This window comes from Parasteatoda tepidariorum, chromosome 3 (genome assembly GCF_982258835.1).
Source record: "Parasteatoda tepidariorum strain Cologne lab strain chromosome 3, Ptep-v5.0, whole genome shotgun sequence".
NCBI classification, from domain to species: domain Eukaryota; kingdom Metazoa; phylum Arthropoda; class Arachnida; order Araneae; family Theridiidae; genus Parasteatoda; species Parasteatoda tepidariorum.
Genome location: NC_141757.1, coordinates 93,552,324 through 93,576,120, shown reverse-complemented (window position 1 = coordinate 93,576,120; position 23,797 = coordinate 93,552,324). Strand labels below are relative to the sequence as shown.

At 28.5% G+C, this 23,797-nt stretch overlaps 1 protein-coding gene across 2 annotated transcripts in view; it reads left to right on the top strand.

Moving 5' to 3' along the window:
* The window catches only part of mgl (low-density lipoprotein receptor-related protein megalin), a 119,403-nt gene that overhangs the window by 32,947 nt on the left and 62,659 nt on the right, over positions 1-23,797 (top strand). The window contains exons 3-20 of one of the 2 annotated variants that reach the window (XM_016054231.4): positions 6,966-7,100; positions 7,188-7,316; positions 8,323-8,442; positions 8,671-8,787; positions 9,700-9,822; positions 10,654-10,773; positions 11,435-11,560; positions 12,987-13,147; positions 14,633-14,868; positions 16,767-16,955; positions 18,309-18,520; positions 19,111-19,251; positions 19,373-19,582; positions 20,440-20,635; positions 20,941-21,194; positions 22,314-22,463; positions 22,546-22,836; positions 23,023-23,136. In XM_016054231.4, the coding sequence (XP_015909717.2) occupies positions 6,966-7,100; positions 7,188-7,316; positions 8,323-8,442; positions 8,671-8,787; positions 9,700-9,822; positions 10,654-10,773; positions 11,435-11,560; positions 12,987-13,147; positions 14,633-14,868; positions 16,767-16,955; positions 18,309-18,520; positions 19,111-19,251; positions 19,373-19,582; positions 20,440-20,635; positions 20,941-21,194; positions 22,314-22,463; positions 22,546-22,836; positions 23,023-23,136 (3,024 nt within the window). The remainder of the gene's footprint in view (positions 1-6,965; positions 7,101-7,187; positions 7,317-8,322; positions 8,443-8,670; positions 8,788-9,699; positions 9,823-10,653; positions 10,774-11,434; positions 11,561-12,986; positions 13,148-14,632; positions 14,869-16,766; positions 16,956-18,308; positions 18,521-19,110; positions 19,252-19,372; positions 19,583-20,439; positions 20,636-20,940; positions 21,195-22,313; positions 22,464-22,545; positions 22,837-23,022; positions 23,137-23,797) is intronic. The other variant, XM_043039085.3, reaches the window with a different exon arrangement.

The following is a 23,797-nucleotide window of genomic DNA, read 5'->3' as shown; positions in this document are numbered from 1 at the left end:
TATTGCATTCTTATATTAGAAAAATATGTCGGAGTTTTCAAATAAATCTGAACGCTTACGCAACAAATCCTTATTTCTTGTAAATGCAGAGTGCTAACAAGTCTTCTTTCAAAGAAGATGGAATTGATAGATTTTGTACTGGTTAAACTCTTCAATTTGAGGTAGAAGAATTAAATTCCTTGCTATGAGTTTACAAAAAATTGGAAAGTAATGCCAACATTGATGGTAAATTATTTTAATAGGGCAGAAGAAAAACATTTTCCCGAATCTAATAAAGAGAAAGTGTTACAAACAAAACAAAAGAAACTGGATGTTGAAAAGTTTTTAAGTACCACTTCACTTATAAACGCAATTCTCTTGTTTCCTGACTATTTTGGGGATGTAACTGTTAACTACAATTGTTACAAATTGCTCTGGGAAAGGACAACGGCAAAGTTATACTTAGCAAAATCAGTCTCCGTCATACCTGAGAATAAATATTCTTACAGGTAGAAAGTACTGGAAAAACAACCTGAAAAAAGTGCACTGAAAAATAAATCATTGTAAAAAACAACAGGAAAAAAAACGTCGCCAGATAAAATTGAATCTGGATTAAGTAAATATAATGAATAGAATATTTTTAGTTAATTAAATGTTGATGAATTAACTAAACATTGTTTTAAAATTAACATTCAATGGTTTTGTAAAAAGGAACTTTTCATATTTCATACTTCTTAATATTTTTATTTCATACTCTTTTCTTCAACTTTAAAAATTTTCTTGCATTCATCGTATTGTGATAAGAAGATAAGATAAAAATAATATTTTTTAAGCGAGTGATTTTAAAAATAAAAACTATATTATAATGAAATATTTCATCATTTTTGTAAATATTTTTAACTTATCATAAGATTGACACCCTGAGTGAGCGTTTGCTAATTGGTGCATAATGTATGATAATATATTGTTACAAGACATGCGTTAAAAAAATATAAAATTAAAAAAATTCCTTTCCGCACAAGAGTAGTCATTGATTCAAATTTATCCTTGTATATAGATTAAATTTTTAAAAAATATCTAGTTGCACTTGAAAGAATGTTTAATGGCAGTAAATTTGAGCTCAACGGCCTTAATGGAATGGGTTAAGTTAATATAAATTTTAGAGAGAATAACACATCGCCAAAATTTTGTGTTTTTTTTTTTTCAATGTTTTTTTCCCATTATTCTTTTTTACTATGTGAATTTTGTCTTCTGAAAATAATGTTTTACAAAACTTTTCTCGCAGTCAATCTAAGTGAAATAAATATAGCTAACAAAAGAATGAATGAATAAATAGAATAAAATAAAAATATTGCAGAAAAATTTGATGAAGAGTAAAATTGCGTATAAATTTATTTACTTGTCTCAATAGTAGAATTAGAATATCACATCGCAAACATAACAAAAACGAAGGGTTACCGCGAAAGTTTTTAAGATTCCTTTCCGGTTTTAGAATCTTGTTATTTTGTATGTAGAAGTTGTATAGATAACCCATCTCTACAACATCTTGTGATTTCGATATTTTGAGTGTTTAATGTTGTTTAAATTTACCAGCCCTGCATTATATTCCGTGGGTGCAGTACTAAAAAACCCGATTGTGGCTATAGTTCGCCGCTATTTCTATATTGTTTACTTTTTGAAGAACACAGGCACCAAGCTTTAAGAATGTTTTCAACAAATCGATTGCATTTTTAATTCTATCCGTAAAATTTTTTTTAAAAAAAATTGAAATAGGTAGAATTGTCTAAATATTGAACGGCAGGCTTTAAAATAACATTAAAGTTTGATTTTTGACAGAAAACTGTATGCAAAATATAAAATAAATAAATATTTATTTGATATTATACTATATTATTAAACTATTATATGTTTTTCAAATTTTAAATAGAAAAGGTATTTTTTTCCCAAATTTTTCCTGAAAAAATTCATATTAACTACAAGAAATTTAAAACAAAATTACAAAAGTGAGCAGTTTAAAACTTCGCGTTTTCCTCCACTTTTCGATTTTTTCATGTTGCTAGTACATAGTGAAATATCAGAATTCTAAATAACCTACACATGCATGACACTAACTGCCGAAAAAACTACGGAAAGTTATTTATATTTACAATGAAATATGCATAAATAAATAGTATCAAAAAGTGATTATTTAAATAGGCGATTAGTAACTCGCGTGTCGTAATAACATCGTAGTGAAAATAACGGATCGGAAATAACGGGAAATTTTTTTTTTTTCATTTACAATGATATCAGCACGAATAAAGCGCACCCTTAAGTAATTATTTAAATGCGTAATTTAAAATACGCTACTCATAGTAAAATTCGGAATTTTTAAAACCAAGTGGGAATGTATCGCAAAAACTGTCGAAAAAATGTAGAAAAAAACAATGTAGAAACATTACGTGGATTTACAATAAAATGATACGAGTCAAAAAGTTATTACTCAAACGGAGTTGAACATTGGTAGCCATAAATTCAAATTTGGGTTGACTGTTCAACGACAGTTATAAAATTAAATAAAATATGGAATAAGCGAATTATTTTTAAAAAAAGTTTAAGTTTGATTTTTGGCAGAGCTGTGTACAAAAGATAAATAAATAAAAATCGAAAACGCGTTGTTCGATAAAATTTATACCATGCGTTGCCTTCTAAAAAAGCTATAAGCCTTCAGTGTATTTTGTAATCAATTCTATCTTGAAGAAGTGTGCAAAATTTGAATATGGTCGATGTATTAGTATAGTAGAATTGACTACTGATTAAACGGAGGATTCCAAAACATTTTGAAGTTTGAATTTTAAGTCGAGTTGCGTGTAAAAAAAATGAAATGAAATATTAATAATAAGTAAAATGTGATTTTGGCAAAATTTAAATTTACATCATTGCCTTCTAAACTAAGTTGTGCTTAAAGGGAAACCATTTTGTTCAATATATAGTCAATTCTATAGAGAAGTGTGCAACATATAAATAAGATCGGCGCATTATTTTTTTAAGATATCGTGTCCACTGTGAGGATACTTTTTATAAGAAGTTTTCAGAACTCAGCTCTCAAGGCTAAAACATTTCAGATAAAAATGTTGTAAAATGGTGTTAAAATGTTGTTCTTAATTAAATTAAAAAATTATTTAATTAAATTAAATTAAAAAAGAATTTTTTCTTATGTTAAAAAAAGTCTCTGCTTTCAAAGTCCTTCAAAACTCATGTTAAGCTAAAAAAGTTACAGCCAGACATAGTAGTTTTAAAAAACAAACAAAAACTAAGAAAATTTAATTACTTGATTTCTCAATACTCATTTCAAAATCCAAATTCACAAGAAAAGTAATATTTTTGTTTGGCATTAATCATTTTATTCAATGCCAGCAAAAATATGTCATTGTATAAAATAATTTCACAATTATTCAATTCTCCTGGTTCAGTGATAAATTAGTTTTCTGAGTGCGTTAGTAAGTTTTTATTTTTGTGGAACTCAATTTTTTTTTTTCAATATTTGGGGAATGTTCACCTGCAAGAGAAATTGTTCTCGTAATCCGAAGATAGTCGAAACTATCAACCATGTTAAAATTCGTCTTAGGATTTGTATTTCAAAATAGTATATTCAAGTTAGAGGGTATATAATGATATACCACATTTTCAAATTGCTCAGGTGAACATTTTTGGTTGAAATACACAACGATCCTCTTCTACTTGTAGGATGTTCAGATGTTTCTGTTTGTTGTGCTGATATTATTAGAATCTAGTGCAAATTCCGAAATGCATAATGTATGCACTTGAAAATAATTTTGTAATGATTATTTAAGGATACTCTACAGCTTTTATAAAATTTCAGTTAAGACGCATTACGATTAGTATTCTCGCTATTTAAGAATTCCTTCGCGATTTCTTTATGAATTACTCGTTGCGGTTCGTATTCTCGTGTAAAACAAATCACTTTTTGAATATGGTGCATGCTCACTTATTATCGCATAAATCCCTCGTACCCCCTTTCCCATTTTTGAAGTTAGTTCACATACGATGATGAGCCCATTAATTTTTGTGTTAAATATGCGGAGTAAAGTTAAGAAAAATGGGAAAGGAAAGGTAAATAGTGGTCGAAAGAATGCATCAGAAGAATGAAGTTTCAGAAGTTCGTTTTTATTGCTTTATAATTTTGAAAAAAATTCACAGAATTTCAAAAAATGTTCAAGTGTAATAAGCGACCTTTTTATTTTCCATCTTTTTCGAAAAATATTGTGCTGTCGAATAATAAATACTATGTCCTCAAAAGTTAAAGTACAAAAAAAAATATGAAGAAAACGAAATTCAAAAATATAACCTAAAATCCAAAATGGCGAGGATAGATGTCGGTTAGGTGAACAGATTGATCGGTTTAGTATACACCGATCAATCAGTATTTCGAATCTCTCGTCATGTATTTTTAGAGACTAATATGATTTGTGTTAGCGTTCCATCGTCCGGGGATTCAAAAGCACTCTTTTCAAGATTTAAATATGTACGGTTTTTTGAATTTATTTTTTGGCCCGTAAGGCTCAAACCGTCGATTGGCCAGATTGTTATTTACCTGACAGCATACAGTTTATTGTCTGTAATTAATTAGTTTCAGACTAAATATAACGAGCTGTCAATGAGAACCTAATCTGAAAATGTTTAATTATACTGCATTGATTAATCGCTATGGAATCAAATAATGATAACGATTTATCAACGAATATACAATCTTTCACGAATGAATTCTTATACCATAACCCTGCATTAAAATTCATTTGACAGACACACTAATGGTACATCAATGTGCAGTCATTGTTGATGAACTAATTAAATTTTGATCAAAAACGTCTTCTGTCAAATGGCCTAATATCGTTTCCTATCTTTTATTACTCAATATGCGATCGTTCTATTACTCAATATGCTATTCATATGCATAAAATTAATCACCGTACAGAAAGAGCTCAACAGCCAATCGATGATAATTTACGTCCTTTCTGCACAGTAATCTAATTAATATAATAGATTATGTGTTACGCATTGTACTTAAGTTGTATTTCAATTAAATTAATTTATGTGGCATTGATAGATAATGATGTAAAATGATAGATAGTGATGTCTATAAACAAATATGTGCCAGATTAAAATCTTTTCTCTTACAAATCTATTTTCATTATTTCTATCTTTTATTAAAACACAAACTAAATCTTGAAGTTTTAATTAAAGTTGGAACAATATGAAGAAAGCCAAATAATGTCATACAACAGGCATATATGATAGTTTCTGTACTATTGGGGAGTTGAATAAAATTACTCCGATTCTGGGGCCGGAGCTGAAACCAGGGGCACCGCGAACTTAGATTTTTTGGATGGAGGAAAATTTCCCTTTTGCCAAATGAAATTCCTATTTTGACCGAATCATAAATTAGCGCCTACAATTATTCTTACATATTATAATGAAGGGGCATCAAAAGCGACTCTAAAAAATTGAGTGATGAAGCTGTAAGTTATTATTTTTACATTTTAAGTGTTAGCAAAATTTATACTTTGATATTTTATTCAGTGTTTAATAAATTCGATTAAAAATGTTCTTGCTCACCATCAATGCTACCTATCAATTCAACCAAATATGTATAAACTATCTGACAATCAATCATGTATAGTGCTTAAGAAATTTATGATGGCAGTTTAGAAATTAAGTTTGATTGGTGTAGTATAAAATTTACAAATAATTATTTGTATCAATAATTATTTGTAATAAGTATTATATTTTGAAAAACTACAAATAATTTGTATTTGCAATATGTATATACATTAATCTAGAGATTTTCAACCTCTTACCATCCAAGAGCTACAACAATAATTTTAAAAATCGCGAGGCATGTGTTAAATAAAAGTAATTCAATATAACAGGAGAAGAATAGTATTTCATCTTAGTACCATGTATAAGGTATTGAATATTTTCTGTTTTAAAATTTTGGTCTTGGAACGAATTAAACTCATAACTGCTTCAACTATACATTCATAACGTGGTCACAGTTTGAAAAATACTGACTTCGCAAATTTCCTTGTTGGATGATACAAAAAGGTATTATGATAAGCTAATTTTTATCACCCTGTTTCAGATGAAACTGGCATGTATGTATTTGGAAATAAAAGCACCAAGACGAGTGATAGGCAATGACAAGGAGGGAATTAGATTTCTTTTAGATTCAAAATTGCGAAATGGCTACCTTATACTATACTTAAGCATACTTTTTTTCGTAACTACTTAAAAAAGTCAAGTAAACGTGTAATCATTTCATTTGTGCTTCTTAAAAAAATAAAGTAAATGAAAGGGAGAATGCGAAATTTCGTAAGTTTGCTGAATAGTCAGATAATATTTGCCAAATAGTGAAAATCTTTAGAACGTCCAGCAACCTCACAAACCAATTTCTGGCTGAAGCACTAAATTTTTCTGTGCTCCAGCGATATCATTGTATCCTTCAGACATTCAAGGGGCCTGCCACATTGTAATGGCATTGCCCGTTAAATAAAAGAGGATTTATTATTAAAAATGAACAAATGATTCAACAGGGAATTAAATTAAATTTGTATTTTTTTGCGTGAGTTGATAATTATATAATTTTTTTAATGTTTCTTTTTATAATTAATATTTCAAATTAAAATCTAAAACTCAAAAGCACACATAAATTTATAGTAAAATTGCTGGAGCTTTAGCTCATTATATGGGAGTGGATCTGGAGCAACGAAAATTTTTAGGCTCTTGGTCCCTGCATACTAATACCATTTATCTGTTTGTATGACATTATTTACGCTTTCTTCAAATTGTTTTAGCTTTTATATAATGCACGGAGAATCCTTCTTCCTTCTTTATTTGGATAAAAATTGTGGTCTCTTTAAAATTTACTTTATTACTATATGTTTTTTATCGGAAAAAAATATATAGTTCAATGCATTCTGTTTCAGCACCCCCACAGTGCAATCCTAATCAATTTTCATGTGGCCATTATGTTTTTAATCAGTCATATTGTATACCTCGATACTGGCGATGTGATAGAGTGGTAGATTGTGTAGATGGCACTGATGAAGGCGAAACGTGTAGTAAGTAGACCGTAAAAGCATCATCCCTTAAATTTATCATTTACCTTAATGTACTGGCTTTTTTTAATGCTATTTTCCCTATTTCAGATTATAGAAATTGTATGCCCAGTGACCATAAGTGTGGTAGTGGATTATGCATTCCTATAGAAAAACGATGTGATCATTATTATGATTGTCGAGATGAAAGTGATGAATCTGATGAACTATGTAAAACCAGTAAGTTCAGAGTTTTTAACTTTTCGGATAACTCTATGATTTCATTTAAATTAGACTTAATGCTGCATAATCTGTGTTAAAGTAGTTTTTTGTTAATTTTACTTCAAATTCCATGATTAATATTAAAATTGTATTTTCTAAAATAAGAATCTAATTTAAGTTTTTTATCGTTTTTTTTAATTTATATATTTTTTTGAAAACTAATTTTAAAACAACGTTTCTAATGTTTTGAGAATTTTTTTTCATGTAAGACAAACATTTTTAATTGTTTTGTATCTAAGTGAAAAATTTTCATAATTTTATAAAATATTAAAACTATTAAATTTGGCTTTACCCGGGGGGCAGAATATTATTGATAAGACTATCTGTATGAGTTGTGGGTAATTTCTCAAAAGGAAGTATTTTCGGCACTATTGTTGTTTTATATTTTATATCCATTGTTGAACAGCCGACCCAATTTTGGGTTTACGACTACTAATGTTTAACTTCGTAGCCTTCTAATTTTGAATACAATCCAGAAGACAAGGGAACTCCTGGATCAAGTATTGGGAAAAATTTGCCTTTGTGGAGGACTTTTTGATGGAACTAACCCGGTTTACTTTACACGGAGTGAAAAACCATGAAAATCTCCCACGGTTAGCCTAATGGCAAGGGAACTCTAAACCCAAGATCTGTTTACCTCTGAGGATATTTTACATCAACACTGTGGTCGATGCAAGCTGGATGCGGAATTCGTATTGCGGAAAACGCTCTTGAGCCAGCATGGCTCATTGTGTTTTATAATTGTTTCTGGTTCTGAACCTTCCCTTTTTTTAGCCCCATTAGTCTTGTAAGTAAATGTGTACAGGTGTAAAGTTATACTCAAAAATAATAGCAGTTCAAATTTACTTAACCTAATTTTTTTTTGTTGATTTAAATATATCAGGCAAATGATCTACATCCATTATATTTAAAATAATTTTCAACTATCATAATACAATTAACTCAAGTTTTTATTCCATTTTAGACACAACAAAATGTAGATTAAATGAATTTCGTTGTGCAAATGGACAGAAATGTATAGATGAAAGTAAAAAATGTGATCATTGGAATGATTGTGGCGACAATTCTGACGAAGCTGAATGTGGTATGTATCAATTTTACAGCTTTTTTTCCCCATCTATTTCAAAGAAATAGAAGAAAAAATTTAAGTTAATATAAAAATTAAATTAATATTAATCAAAAAATTAATATTAGAAAAGTACTTAAAATTAATTTGTTAAAAAGGAATTTTTTTTGATTTAACAGTTAAAAATCTTTAAAAATATGTTTATATTTATATCTTATATTCTAATTGCTCTTGGATTGCTTATAGAGTTTCCCGCTTGCAACAATGGGCAGTTTAGATGCACCAACGCTATCTGCATTCCAATGCGATGGAGGTGTGATGGACATGCTGACTGTACAGATCATTCTGATGAAGCTAATTGCAGTATGAATATATTATTAACCTTTAATTCACATTTTGATTAATTTAATATTTTTTTATTTTATTACTGGATTTTAATTTGAAGGATTTCATTTTTTTATTTTATGAGAAGCTTTGATTCGAAAGCTTCCTCAACCGAATTCTGAGTCACAATCTATAAGTTGAGAATCTTGGTCTAGAATAAAGGTTCCTAACCATAAGCAAGTTCTCCCTATAAATGGAAATTTCAAGTAAGAAATGTGATCAGTTTGATTACACTATACTACTGCAGACCCTTTTCAAAAGGCGCCACAACCAAATTCTAGATCACAATCCATAGGTTGAGAAACATTGGTCTATGTAGTAGGGTTCTTAACCAGAGGGAACCAATTTCTTAGTTTTGAGAGATAAATGAGTTTAGTTTTATTGCACTTTCCTACTACAATGTCTATTAAATCTTTTAAAAGTGAATTTAAATGATAATTTTTATGCTTTGGTGAAGAATTAGGTTTAGTAAGAAATTGATGTAGTTTGCCCAAAATTCTATAGTGTTTTACGAGATAAATTTGTTGTTCTAAGGAAAATTTTCCTCAGAAGTTTAGTCTTTAATGTGCAAATCTTATCTTAGAGAGACAGGAAACTGAGAATTAATAAAGTTTGTGTCAAATTCTCTTTGCCATTTAGGCTTTTGATGCTGTTACAAATAATTACAACTGAAAGAATAGATTGGGGATGATCTTTTAAAATTAAACTGATCACATTTGAAAAATATTAAGTAAAGAATGTAATTGCACTTAAGAGGCTTTTGAGATTTTAATATTACTTAAAATTCTGCATTATTTTGTTTCTTGTTACTTTAAGATATTTATCAGTTTTTCAAACGTACGTTAAATTTTACAATGTTATTTAATGCTTTTTCTCTTTTATTCTTTTTAGCGTTAATATCATGCCCTGACTCTAGATTCCTGTGTCCAGCAGAGAAGAAGTGTATTGATAAAAAGAAACTTTGTGATGGAACACGTGACTGTGAAGATGGAGCCGACGAGAAAAATGCATGTTGTAAGTTTGTGCATTTTTAAAAGCTCTTCAGCAAAGCAAATGATAGGGTTCACATTTTTTAGTGTTTACTCCTGATGAAGTGATGTTTTCTTAACATGCATATCTTTAAAATTTCGTTTTGCTTGTTTTTGGTTTCTAACTTTTTATTTAAACAAGTATGCATATAGTTATGAAACTGAAAACAAACAAACAGTTTTCTATAAATAAAAAGTTGGCTGCCCCTAATGCTACGCCCTTTTTTTTTCCATTTTGTTGCAGTATATATTTTTGCAGTAATATCTTTGCGAGTGTAAAGAAAAATACAGTTCTAATGAAAGCTTTGTAAGAAATTTAAGCTATTTATTTCATTGACAAATGAAACATAATTTTTCACTAATTGAAAATATTTAAAAGTTGTGTTTAGTGACTTTTCTTGAATATACTCAATTTTCTATTGAAACATGAACTAGAAACTCATTAGAGCATGTTATGGTCAACTGTTACGTGCAGAATATTTATTTATTTTACCAAGTTTTTAAATGAGTTTTATTTCTTCTTCTTATGGAAAAATGCTTAATAAACATTTTCTTAAATTTCTGCCGTATAGACAATTTTCTCAAATATGCCAAAATGTTTCGTGTTTTTTCTTTCTTTTAAGCTCTGATTCTCAATATCTTTATCTGCATGTATTATTATTAATTTGGCATGCTTTTCTCCCAGTACACTTGCAAATGTTGTGTTTATTAGGATTGATACCTACTTTTCCAAAAATATTGTTAAATTAAATATCTATGCAAGTCAAGATCATGATTTTGCCTTCTAATTGATTTTTTAATTTCTGTTTTTATTTAGCATCTCACCTGTGTAGGTCACTACGATGCGAATATGATTGTCGTGCATCACTTGAAGGTGGTGAATGTTTTTGTGGACTTGGAATGAAAGTTGATCCCTTGAACTCTCAAAAATGTGTAGGTATGTATTATTCTTCTTTTGTCATTTCATAGAATATTTAAAAAGCTTTTTTTTTCCATTGCATCTTGTAAGTAATATGCTGTAAATGATTTTGTATTAACAAAAATTGAGACTTAAGACTTACTTGAGACAAGAATATGAAAAGAAGTGTCACTATTTTGTTTTTACTTTGTTTTTTTAAGTAAATATAAACAATAAGATCATTAATACTTATCGGTTTATTTTATCATCAGTCAATTTTTTACTGACTGATAACAAAAGTAAACTGTCCCTCTCTCTTGACTTGATGTTATTTTGTTACACTATTTAAAATTTCCTTTTACAATTATAAATTTTTCCTTAACTTAGTGAAATTCATGCATGTGAAGTTGAAGAGACTGGAAAAACTTAATTATATTTTTATTTTATTGCCCAATATGATACAATATATTACAGTATAATTTTATTAAAGTATATTTCAATTTAATTAAAGTATATTTCAAATTAATTAAAGTGTTGTAATGAAAATTGTAAATGAAATTTTCGATTATAGATTATTGCTCAACAGTTCTTTTTTATTTAAGTTAAAGCGCTAGTAATTTTTTATGCTCAATTATTCTATATCGTTATTCTTTCTAATCATAATATAGCAATAACTATAATAAATTATTTACTTTTTCAGATTTGAATGAATGCAATGAATGGGGTTATTGTGAACAAGTATGTGTCAATACTATGGGCAGTTACATGTGCTCCTGTGTTACAGATTATGATCTGGTTCGACCAAAGCATTGTAAAGCCAGAAACAGTAAGTTAAAATTTATTGTCATAACAAGTGTAGAAAGTTTTGGAACAAAATGTTTTTTTTTCTTTCTTTTTCAAATATTCACACCAACAATTTTCTATTTTGTTGTCCTGATTAAAATAGCATTTTCTCAGAAAATGTTATTAGGTTCTTCTTAAAGCTTTGTTATTTATTAAATTTTTTTTTATTTTTTTATCAAGATGAACACAATTCTAATCAAACAAAAAAAAAAATAAAGCATTATATGGTCAAGTACTTTTACAGTAGTAACACTCTCCACATCTGGTGTTTAATAACTATCCTACTTAGTGAAGACATTTGTAACGACTTCATTTATTAAATACTCTTGCCCCCACTAGCTGATTTGCTGCATGAACTCACAGCTTGGCTATTTTACATTGTTTTCTGCCTCTATGAAGTCACCTTTTCGCTGCTCCACATTGATTCTGCTACATTCAGCAGCTGTGCTTTGATTCTATGGGATTTGTATTTCAGAAAAGGATGAAGTAAAAATCGTACAGTATGCGCTCGATAAAGTATATGCTCTCAGCTAAATTGATCCTTCTGTTATATTACAGAATAATTTCTTCCTTAGTTAATTAAATGCACTCCCAATGAAACTCATATTTGGTTTATTAGAGCTTTAAACTAGAAAATCTCTGCTATTATAACTATATTCCAAAACTACGGCATATAAGAAAAGCAACGCATGCACTTAGTTGTACTTAGTTAGCATGTATTGCTCGAGAGATGAAATAAACGGGCGTCAACAGTAAAAATGGTTGCCATGAGCATCAGACATTTTGTAATTTTTTTATTCTTTTAAAATTGTCTAATCATCTGTTTATCTTCTTTCTGGTCTTATATGAAAAGGGAAAGTTCACTACATTTGTTTATCTCAATTCAAAGTTAATGTATACCGTATATTCTCTTTAAAAAATTTTGGGGAAAAAGATAACGAAGTAAAATTGAAAAAATAATTTGAGTAGGTTTTTCAAATTATTTTTTTTAAAAATAGAAATAATTGTCAGTAGAAAAGATTAAATGTTTATTTTGAAGGAAAAAGACTGAACTTAAAAATAAAAAAAATTAAAATTCTAGGATGCTTCATTTTAGTGCGATGGGCTTTGAGAAATATTAAAAAAAACTACCCACTCAAAAAAAAGGTACCCCTGAAAAAATTTATAATTAAAAAAATCTAAAATCTGGCTTCATTATTTGCTTACAAATGTACTAATTTAGCTTAATGTCTAGTGCCACAATCCGGTAAGCGGACCTCTACATGCAGAAATTCTTTGTTTTATTCTGTACAATGATTACTATCTAATAATTACGTTGAATGCTAAGTATTGTTTTCGGTTTGACACATTCATTGATAAATTAGCTGATTACTATGATTCTGTGACTAATACTACTTTTTTTTCTCTAGGTTCTGCTATGAGACTTATTTTTGCTCATCATAGTGCCATTTTTAAAGTCAATGCTGAAGGTTCCTTATTAGAATTGATAACAAATACTACCGCTGCTAGTGGTTTGGACTATCACTATGGAAAAAATCTTTTATTCTGGTCAGATACTGTTACGCGGAAAGTAAGCATTAATGAAAACTTTTTCAATTTCTTTATTGTACAGGATGGCCGAAGAATATGGAGAGATCAAAGAATTTAATCAATCTAGTAAAATCTGAAAAATGTCAAGGAATTTTATTAAAATACCGCCCCCCCCCCTAAAAAAAGTTTCACAAAAATCAGAGAAAATTTTATCTAGTTTCAGATACCTAAAAGTTCAATATTTCTCAAAGAATTTGGTCTTGTTATTATTTTTTTAATTGTTTATTTTCAACTCTAATAGCAAGTGTAAGTATTCTATAATATATTTATGTAGAAGAATAAGGCTTAACTGGAAATTAAATAATAAAATGTCTCTACTGTAGTAATAAATATTGATTAAATTTGATAAAATTAGTCTGGAAACATCAAAATTTTTTTCTGAGTGTTGGTAGTAGAAAGTTTTACTTTGATTCCATCTTCAATAATTTATTAGACGCTGTACTAAAAACTGCATGATTGTTTTTACTTCATTGTATATGCATAATGAAATGCTTTTAATATTCATCAACAATTTTGTCCTAATGCACAATCACACTAAGTTGATTTCTTAGAAAAGTCTTGATGCATTTTTTGTCTTCTTGCCTCATGCATAAATTTTATTTGTGAGAATGTAATATCATTTATACACATGAATGTGTTTTAATAATATGTATATCTTAAAAAAATTTTTTTGTTCATTTAAAAGTTAGAAATGGATAAAAAAAATTATGAAATACTTATTAATTTCTTAAAAAATTATTTGAAAGCAAAATAGATTAGTGATGCTTCGTTATATTGTAAAATATAATCAAGTTAAGATAGCTGAAATTATGGTTTTTGATATTCGAACTCTTGTCTTTGATTAATATTGGAACAATTCCTTTACTGACTGCATATTTTCTCTTAATATTATTTAAATACTTCATTTGGACTAAATGAAGTTGCCAGCTTTGATAATTTAAATATTAACCATACACAATTTAAAGATAGGCAATAAATGAAATGTGTGCATCAAAAATTTTTCTGATTCGTTTACAAATGTATTTATTAATTATTATTATTTTTGCTTTTTTTCTAAAACATTTCATTTTTTATGACATTTTATTTTTATTAGAAAGTTTTCACAGACTGTATTATTAATAGATATATTATTAATTGATATTATTAATAGATATATAATGATTTTAAAAAGGATTTCAGATGTACATAAGCCAGCAATACAAGTGTATTTATCTTATTTGTATGTTTTCAGGTCAAAAATAGGCTGAAGATTTGTACATCAATTTAGTAATTTTATTTTGCAAACTAATTCTCTAAACATTTTTAGAGAGTACGCTAAAAATGTAGCTATTTGTGATGTCAATAAACTACATTTTTTTATTTTAATAAAACCTTATCTCCTATTTAAAATTACTTAATTCTTCTTAAGTATTAGTTAAGAGTTTCTATTCATAACCATTACTAATTTTTGTTTTTTTATTGATAGATTTATTCAATAAAGCTAGACCCTTGGCGGAACTCAGATCATGTGCCTGATTTTAATGTTTCTTTCCCATGGAGTCCTACTGCATTTGCTATTGATTGGATTGGCAATAAAATTTATGTTTGTGATGCTGTTGGTCAAAAAATTGATGTTATGGAATTGGATGGAAGTCGATATGCAATTCTCATTAGTCGCAATCTCTCTTCCCCAATGGACATTGCATTGGATCCACACTTGGGGTACATATTATTTTTGAACTTCCTAAATTAGTATTTGTTTATTGTTTAATTCACTTATGATATTTTAAAAAGTTTCATAAGCTTATAGGACAATCAATTAGTGGGCCTTAAAAGAATCAGTTTAAAGCTGAATGCGGGTCTTTTAAATGAACTATCATGTTTCCTTTATCCAATATCTTCATGAACCAGTTAATATTTTCATGATCAGCCATGGTGGCTCAGGGTCTAGAGCGCTCACCTCCCTGTTACATGACCCGGGTTCGAATCACAGCAATGGCTGGTCGTTACGAATTCTGCACTTGGTTCACATTGACTACAGCGCTCATCCTAGTGGTAGACTGATCATAGGCTAAAGTCCCCTTGCTGTTATGCTAATCATGGAAAGTTTTCATGTAATGCAAATGTGAGCTAATTTCTCTAAGTACTAAGTATTTCTCTAAGTATCCATAAATTTCCTTGTCTTCTGGATTGGGTTGATAATTAAAGACTACAGAGTTAAACATTGATAGTCATAAACTCAGAATTGGGTCAGCTATTCATTGCTGATTGTAAAATTAAAAAAATATCTTCATGATGAGTTAATAACCCTCTTTTTCAATTCGACATCAAAGTTTATCCAACTGAAAGACTATTAGACTGGAGTATAAACATTCATATACCCTATACATGCCAATGGGCATGCAAAATCACTTGACTTGAACCCCATAAAAAAAAAAATCTGTGGTACAATTTAGAACATGGGTAAAACACTGAAACTAGCATCCTTGTGATTTAGAGAATTTATGCAATGAAATCCTCATTGAGTAACCTTTAATTGGATGTGATGTACCCATGAAAATTTATTGACTCACTTCCTAACAAAATTCAGGTAGTTATCAAGCTCGGAGGTTGAATTACAGGGTATTAAATCAGGCTTTTTATGATTGATTGATTGATTAATGTGTACTAATTTTTCACCTAGTGAGCGTACCATATTTAAATTACTAACTTCATAAATAGCTTATCTCAAAAACTGGATTCCTATTACACTGCTTGATTTATGAGTACAGTTTGTAAAAGTTAATCTTTTATATAAAAAAATAAGACTATAAGTTTGGTTATGTCAAACTCTTGAAGACATGCAGTGGATCACAAAAGTTGATCTGTACCTGCGCTGTAATTTTATGTCAACATCATTTTTTCTAAAACGTTTTATAACTCAAAATTTTTAATATTTAAAAAAGGTCACGGTCAAAAGTTTCTAATAATATAATTATTTTAGAAATAATTTCATTATAGAATTTGTACTGAAACTAGTTAATTGAGGAATTTTAATGAAAACTGTGAAAATTATTTTCAATTTGAGAAAAATTATTTAAATTACATTCTTCTTGTCGAGTTATACAGTTATTAATATACTCAGTTTTATTGTAGATTTATTTGAAAAGAATTTTTAAGGAAAAAAAAGTCATGGATTAGAAATTAGATCAGCTAAAAAGATTTTCTCTCATTTTATCCTTTGCATGTTCATTTTGATTTTAACTTAAAACTTTTAAAATTTCCAACGAATATCATATTTTGACTTAACTTAAAAAAAACATACATTATTCAAGTAAGTCTGTAACTAAAATAAGTAAATTGATAAATGAAAGTAATGTGAATATGAATAAAGAATAAATATATGAATAAAGAAAGGAAATAGAATGAAAATTAGAAATACTAGGTTAAAAAATGAATCCAGATGGGGAAAAAACTTATCTCATATATATTTCCTTATTTTTTTAGTATTTATCAATTTCTTGTTTATTTATTAATGAACTATCAATTAATTGTTTTTTTAAATGTTAAATAATTCTTTTTCTGAAATCTATGGTTTTTAGCACATGGTTGCATGTTCTTAAAATACATTTTTATTTTAGTTTGATGTTCTTCAGTGATGCTGACAATATTGACAGAGCTAACATGGATGGTACAATCAGAGTCACAATCGTCAACACTTTCATTTACAAAGCATCTGGCTTAACTTTAGATTATGTAACCAAAAGAGTATTTTGGTGTGATTCTCAACTCGATCAAATAGTTGCTGTCAACTATGATGGAAGCGGAAGGTAAAATATAGTTCCTAATTTTCAAACACTTTTCTTTGGCATTAAATTTTTTGTAGGATGCTTTCTATTAGGTGAAGTGTTTTAAATAGTGACTGGTTAAATAATAGTGTTAGGGAAATTTGCTGAAAAACAAATGAAAAGTTTTGCTGGAATAATTTTTCAAAAAATTAAGGCATTCCCACAATAGTTTGTTGTGGGCCAGTGGTTATCGAGATTAAGGCTCTAGAATTTTGCAATCATTAGCATAATGGTGGCAGTGTAATCTGCATTGTGCATCAGCCACCTTTATTTCCCTGACGCACTAGTACTTATCGATGGGATTATCAAGGGATTGGTGCTTCTCTATGACAGCTCAGGTCCTTAACAACTGTGCCATAGCGTCTCATATTGTTAGAATACTTCTCTCCCAAAATCTGAACACCAAAATCACTTTACAAAGTATGAAAAAAATTTATGTTTATGTTCTTCATTTTACAAGCTCAAAGTTAATAAGCACGTTGCAACTTTTATTTAGTCAGACTTGATACAATTTATTTATTTAGTTTTTGTTATTTTCATTTAAAATATCAAATGAAAGATTCTATAATTCTATTATATGATGTGAGCCAAGTGCTTGCTTCCCATTGATAAGTATATTGAGCAAATTAATCCATTTTACATTTATACTGAGCAGCCTCTCTAAACATGAAAATAGGCCCCATATTCATACCCTGGCCATAGCAAAAGGTATGTATGTAGCACCTAAACATGTATAAAATATACTCAAATAATGGGTTACAGCAGGGGTGGCTAACCTATTAGCAAAGTTCTCCTGAAGATGACATTTTCTTCGTTTTTCTTTATTTTTTGCTGGTTTGTCACAGGTTGCCATCTACAGCTTAGAATAATATTGCTTCTGTGTTAATTGTGAGAGTTTTTCTGCTTTGAATCAGAAAATATTAGAATATTTAGCTTCGAGAATTGTGTACTAGTTCTAACAGTTGACTTAATTTGCCTATCTTTGGAGATGGGTTCAAATCACTGGATATGTAAGGGAAAATGCTATAGTTCATTGCCTGGATTAGTTACTAATCGTTGAAACTTATGCTAATTATATTATGTGTTTTTTTATCAAAGAATATGTGGAATTGCATTGAGAATGTTTGTAAATGTGTGGAACTCTCTGTAAAATTTAGCCTATTAAAACTTGTAACTAACCATAAATTTTGTGAGAATGTCATTAAAAAACTGGAACATCAATATTTCTATGCTACATTGACATCTTAAATAATTTTTCTTATTTGATAGCAGTAAAAAAATTTTAATGTTTCAAATAAATTTAAATTTTACACACTTTGTAAATTTTATTCTTAGGACATCCATAATAAGAGGAAGTACCAAAGTGCCATCTCCTAGTAAATTAACTATGTTTGAAAATAATATCTATTGGACTGATGGGACAAGACAAGGAGTTTTGAAGGCTGACTTATACAACACCTCTAATGTTCAAACTATTTATCGTGATCGTTCCTTGTTGAAGGAACCTAAAGCTATCAAAGCCTATCACCCTTTGCGTGAAGTTCTTGGTAAGTTGAATGTTATAAATTAGTTATGTTCCAAAAATCTAATCTAATCATGTCATCTTTTTAAATTCTGAATATTTCAAATATAATGTTTGTTTTTGTGTTGCTATTATATACAAACCAATTTTCAAAAATTAGAACAGTAACATTAAATTTGAAATAAACAAATTTTTCTTTTTAAAGTATCTTTTTCTAGCTATGTCCTTGTTAAGCTTTCTTGATAAATGCCCACTTATGAAATTTAAATTTCAACAAAGTTTATCCCTTTGGCCAAGTTAAACACATACATTGATACATTAATAATTTTAAATCTCATAAAATTTTTTAGTTACGCAGAAAAAATTCTGAACAAGAGAAATTTAGTAAGAAGAAACTAATACCCAAGATAAGAAAATTTTTAAAAAAAATTTACCTACTAATTATTTCTTACGATTTTTAGTGCATTGTCTTGATTTATCTGCCCCCTTTGCTAATTTAATCATATTTGGAAAAGAATGCAGTAAATACCTGAGTGACATTTAATACCTGAATTTCATAATTTAGTCATGCTTTGCTAAGTTAAATTTTTAAAAAAAACAACATTTTTCTTGCAGTTCCGAACCCCTGTTATTTCAGCAATGGTGGTTGTCAACATATGTGTCTTTTGACTCGATCAGCTGACAGCTTTAGCCTTGGCTATCGCTGTGTCTGTAATGTTGGCTATGAGATTACATCTAATGGAAAAACTTGCAAAAGTAAGTTTTTGTGTTTTTTTATTCCTTTTATCGTATTTTTTTATCTTTAATAATAAATAATTTTACAAATATAAAATTACAGAATGATTGAATAATCTGTACTTCTTTATTATTTTTATAGAGGTTGAAGAATTTTTGTTATACGCTCAGCAAAAATTTGTTCGAGGGGTAATACTTAATCCTGTTGCCAATGGTTTTGCTGATGCTATGATTCCTATTGTAAGTAAGAGTGCTAGATTTGTAGGCCTTGATTTTGATGCCCAGCAAGGATTTATATACTATTCTGACGTTATTTTGGATGTTATTTATCGAATAAAAGTTGATGGAACTGGTAAGTAAAGTTTCAGATTCAAATAATATTGCTTCTAATTTAATAATATAATAAATTTACTTCTTTTATTATGATTAATGAAAACTTTTATTTAAATCCTCAGAAGTACACGCTTCAAATTTATTTATTATTTTTCAAATTACACTCTTTTATTGTTTTATAATTTTTAAGAGAAAGCTATTGTTAAAGGTACACTTTTGGATATTAATAATGAATTTAAACATATTCTAAATTCTTATTTTTCGTTTACAATCAAAAAGTGAAATAGTAGCTTAACTTTTTGATTTCAAGAGTTGATTTTTAGATCCAAACATATGAGAAAAGGACGAATTCCACATAGATTTAATGAAAATGCCAAGCACTGATGCTTCCAAATATACCTTACTCGAGAATTTCAGTTATTTAGCTCCTAAATTCTCCAATAACATTCTCATCAATTTGTAAAACACGAGAAAAGGCACATTCAAATACAAATCAAAAGAATTTTTATGCATAGTAAATGTTATTGAGAATTTTTTTCAATATTAATTTTCTATTAATTAACACTTTATTTGTGTCTCATAAAATGAACACAGATTGAAAGACATTCTATTAACTGCTAGTTTGTTGTTTTTTATTAATTGTTTTTTGTCTATTCTATTTTAATTATTATCTTTTCTTTGTGTAAGTATACTTTAAATAGCTTTTATGGACAATGCTATGTCCCTGTGATGGACAATGTGATCTCAGGTTACTGAAATTTCTTGTTTGCTTAATTTAAAATATAAACAGTGATAAATAAAAAATATTCTAAATAAATATTTAAGAATATTATTGAAGGATATGATATCAATTATTTATATAATATATTGTTCCAGGTCAAACTAATGTATTAGCCTCTCAGAATGAAGGAGTTGAGGGCCTTGCTTTTGATTGGGTGTCCAATAACCTGTACTATATTGATAGCCGCAAAGGAACTTTAAATGTGATTAATACAGTGCATTTTCAATATCGGCGAACATTATTAAGAAACCTGAAAAGGCCTAGAGCTATTGTGGTGCATCCTAATAAAGGGTAAAATATAATCTTTTCATGATTTAGTAATTTAAAACTATTAAAAGAAGTTGATCTTTGCATACAAGTGTTTTTATTAACTTTTACTTGATTTTCTATAATAATATTCTTTGAACTTGGAGACTTTTTATTTGTAATAAAATAATTTCTTATTTAACAGAATTAGTTAAAAAAATACATAAAAAACTTATATTCGGAAATATAAGTTTCTTCTTAATTTCTCTTTTGCATATTTCAATACTATTTTCCAGTTATTTTAACTATGTTATTTTGTGGTTGTATTATATGCAAATATTATTTTTCAGTTATGTATTCTATTCTGAATGGGATCGCCCAGCTAATATCAGCAGAGCTTATTTAGATGGATCTAATTTAATGGTGTTTAGAGGTGTCTTACTCGGCTGGCCCAATGGCTTAGCAATTGATTATGAAAAGGACAGATTGTACTGGTGTGATGCACTCCTCGATCATATACAACATGCAGATTTGAACGGAGATGATGTGCAAACAATAAGCTCTCCTCGCATTAAACATCCTTTCTCTTTGGTTATTCATCATGGTATGTTAATAAAAATGGTTGCTTTTTAATGAAAGCACCTTCTTCGATGTTGAAACTCGAAATGATTCTGCGTTTCTTCTATGAAGAAGGTGCTTTATTAAGAAAGTGAAATGGATGTTTATTTATTCGTGTCCTTGTTTTAGCTTTATTCAGTGCTATTATTTTTCGATATTTAAAGTTTAATTTTTTATTATTTAATTTACAATTCTTTACTGTTAGAAAATCTCTTCAGTTTTCATTTTGCCATGGTATTCATTTCATTTTGGTAGCAACAATGCAATATAAAAAGTTAGTAATAATTTTATAAGTAACATTTACAAGTAATAAAATTTTTAAAAGATTGATCTTAATGGTTTGACTATAAAACATTCTTTCTGAAAAAAACATGTTGGAAATGCTTATTTTATATTCTTACTGAATTTTGCATACATCAAAAATCAATATTGTAGATGTATGTGTGGTTTGTATAAAAAGTGAGAAAACTTACATTCTTTTTATTTTAATTGATGTATTTATGAATGAATTGTGATGTTATGAATGAATTTGACTTTTTTGCAGTTTATTTTCATTTGAAAAGTCAATAGACATGGATACTAATTAACCATATAGTTAAAAATGAAATCACTAAGGAAAGAAATTTCAAACTTAGTTTTTCTTTTAATCTTGTAAATGCCAGGGAAAACCCTTATGTATCAAAACACTTAGCATGTGTCTCAGAAAAACTAAAAAGATTTTTTTTTATTTTTTAAGTGTAGATTTCAGGAAAAAGTTCATCCATAAGATTTGGCATAACTAACTGCTCAGAAATCACTTGCTGAAGTTTGTTATTTTGGGGAATTGATGTCTCGCTAAACCCGTCACTTCCAGATACAGATTCTATTTATCCATACAGCTTATGTATTTACCTAAAACACTGCCGATAATATTTATTAAATTGAATATTGAAAGTATTTTACTTATCTTCCTCTTTCACCTTTAGACTATAGGAAAAATCTTCTGCTTGTAAAATATTGTCGATTTTGAATTCCTTACTTCAGCGTTAATATTTTTTTAATGTTGCTAAAATGATACAGAGAAATAAACACATAATATTTTAATTTTCTTGTTTGTTATTTACAGACATGCTGTATGTGACTGATTGGAGATTGGATGCAATATTAAGAATGCATAAAGAAACAGGAGTTGGTGAAGATATTGTTGCAACTGTTGAAGAAGGTAGTAGATTATATGGTATTAAAGTATTCAGCAAAGCAAATCAAAAGCTTGATAGTAAGTGTAACAAAATGTTCTCAATTGTGAAAATTCAGTTTAATATGATCATCTTCAACAGAAAATTTTATTTTCTCATTAGATCGTCATCCTTGTTTGCACAACAATGGCGGCTGCCAGAAATTCTGCTTCCCTGTGCCATCAAATTTCACTGAAATAGGTCTTCAGGTTCAGTGTGGATGTCCATATGGTGAGCGGTTATATAATGATAATAAAACTTGCCAAGCCGATCCGGATGCAGAACCACCTGTACAAGCTTGTCCCAATTCTTGGGACTTCACGTGTGACAATCAAAGGTGCATTCCTAAAACTTGGGTTTGTGATGGCGATGACGATTGCTTAGATAATTCTGATGAAATGCAAAATTGTTCCAGTAAGATACTTATTTGCATTGATTTTGTTATAAAGTTTTTGTTTCTCTTATGTGTGGAGCTCCACTTGTTTTTTTGTTTTTTTTTGTTTGTTTAAATACTAAGTAAATGTTCTCAAATAATTTGTTTGTTTTTATATCTTCTATTGAGTTTGATTCCTTCATTTATTGATTTATTTTTTTTATCAGAAAGCACCTGTGGATCTCGAGAATTCTCTTGCAGTAGTGGGCGTTGCATACCACAATCATTTAGATGTGATTCAGATAATGATTGCGGAGACTATTCTGATGAAATGGGTTGTGGTGAGTAACGTTTTTACATATATATTTCTGATGCTGTTAACTATGTATCAAATTATAAAAAACAGTTCACTTCAATGTACTGTACTTTAATGAAATTCATTAAATAAATTTTCAAACTTATGGTACTGTAAACTAAATGATGACTTACTAAAAAATATTTAGTAAATGTTAAATTATAGAGATTAGCAGTTTTAGTTTTCCTCCTATCTTTTTATTTATAAGTTGAAATTCTAGAATTTTCAGTTTTTCAAAATTTAATGATCTTTTTATCAAAATATTTGATCACCATTGAAAATGCGTAAAACATTTTACAATCAATTTTTTTAAATTTTTGTAATTTGAAACTTAAAACTATTAATTGTACAGATTAATTCTTTGTTCTATTAATGTATTTTCCAACTAGAACTCTGGTAATAACATGCATACTTGGCATGTCCATTACAGGTAATAATTTGAAAGATTTGGTTCTGGGCATACCTGACAAGAAAAAGAAGTTCCTATATTGTAATTTAAATAACAATTCATTAAAGCATTTTAATTTGTTAATTAACCTTTAGAAAGCCTTTAGAAAACCACATTTCCTAGCAATAATCCTTCATTTTTGCACTGTAGCAGCAAATAATTTCTTTTTCAGTTAATCTGCATTTCCCTAGATTTCCAT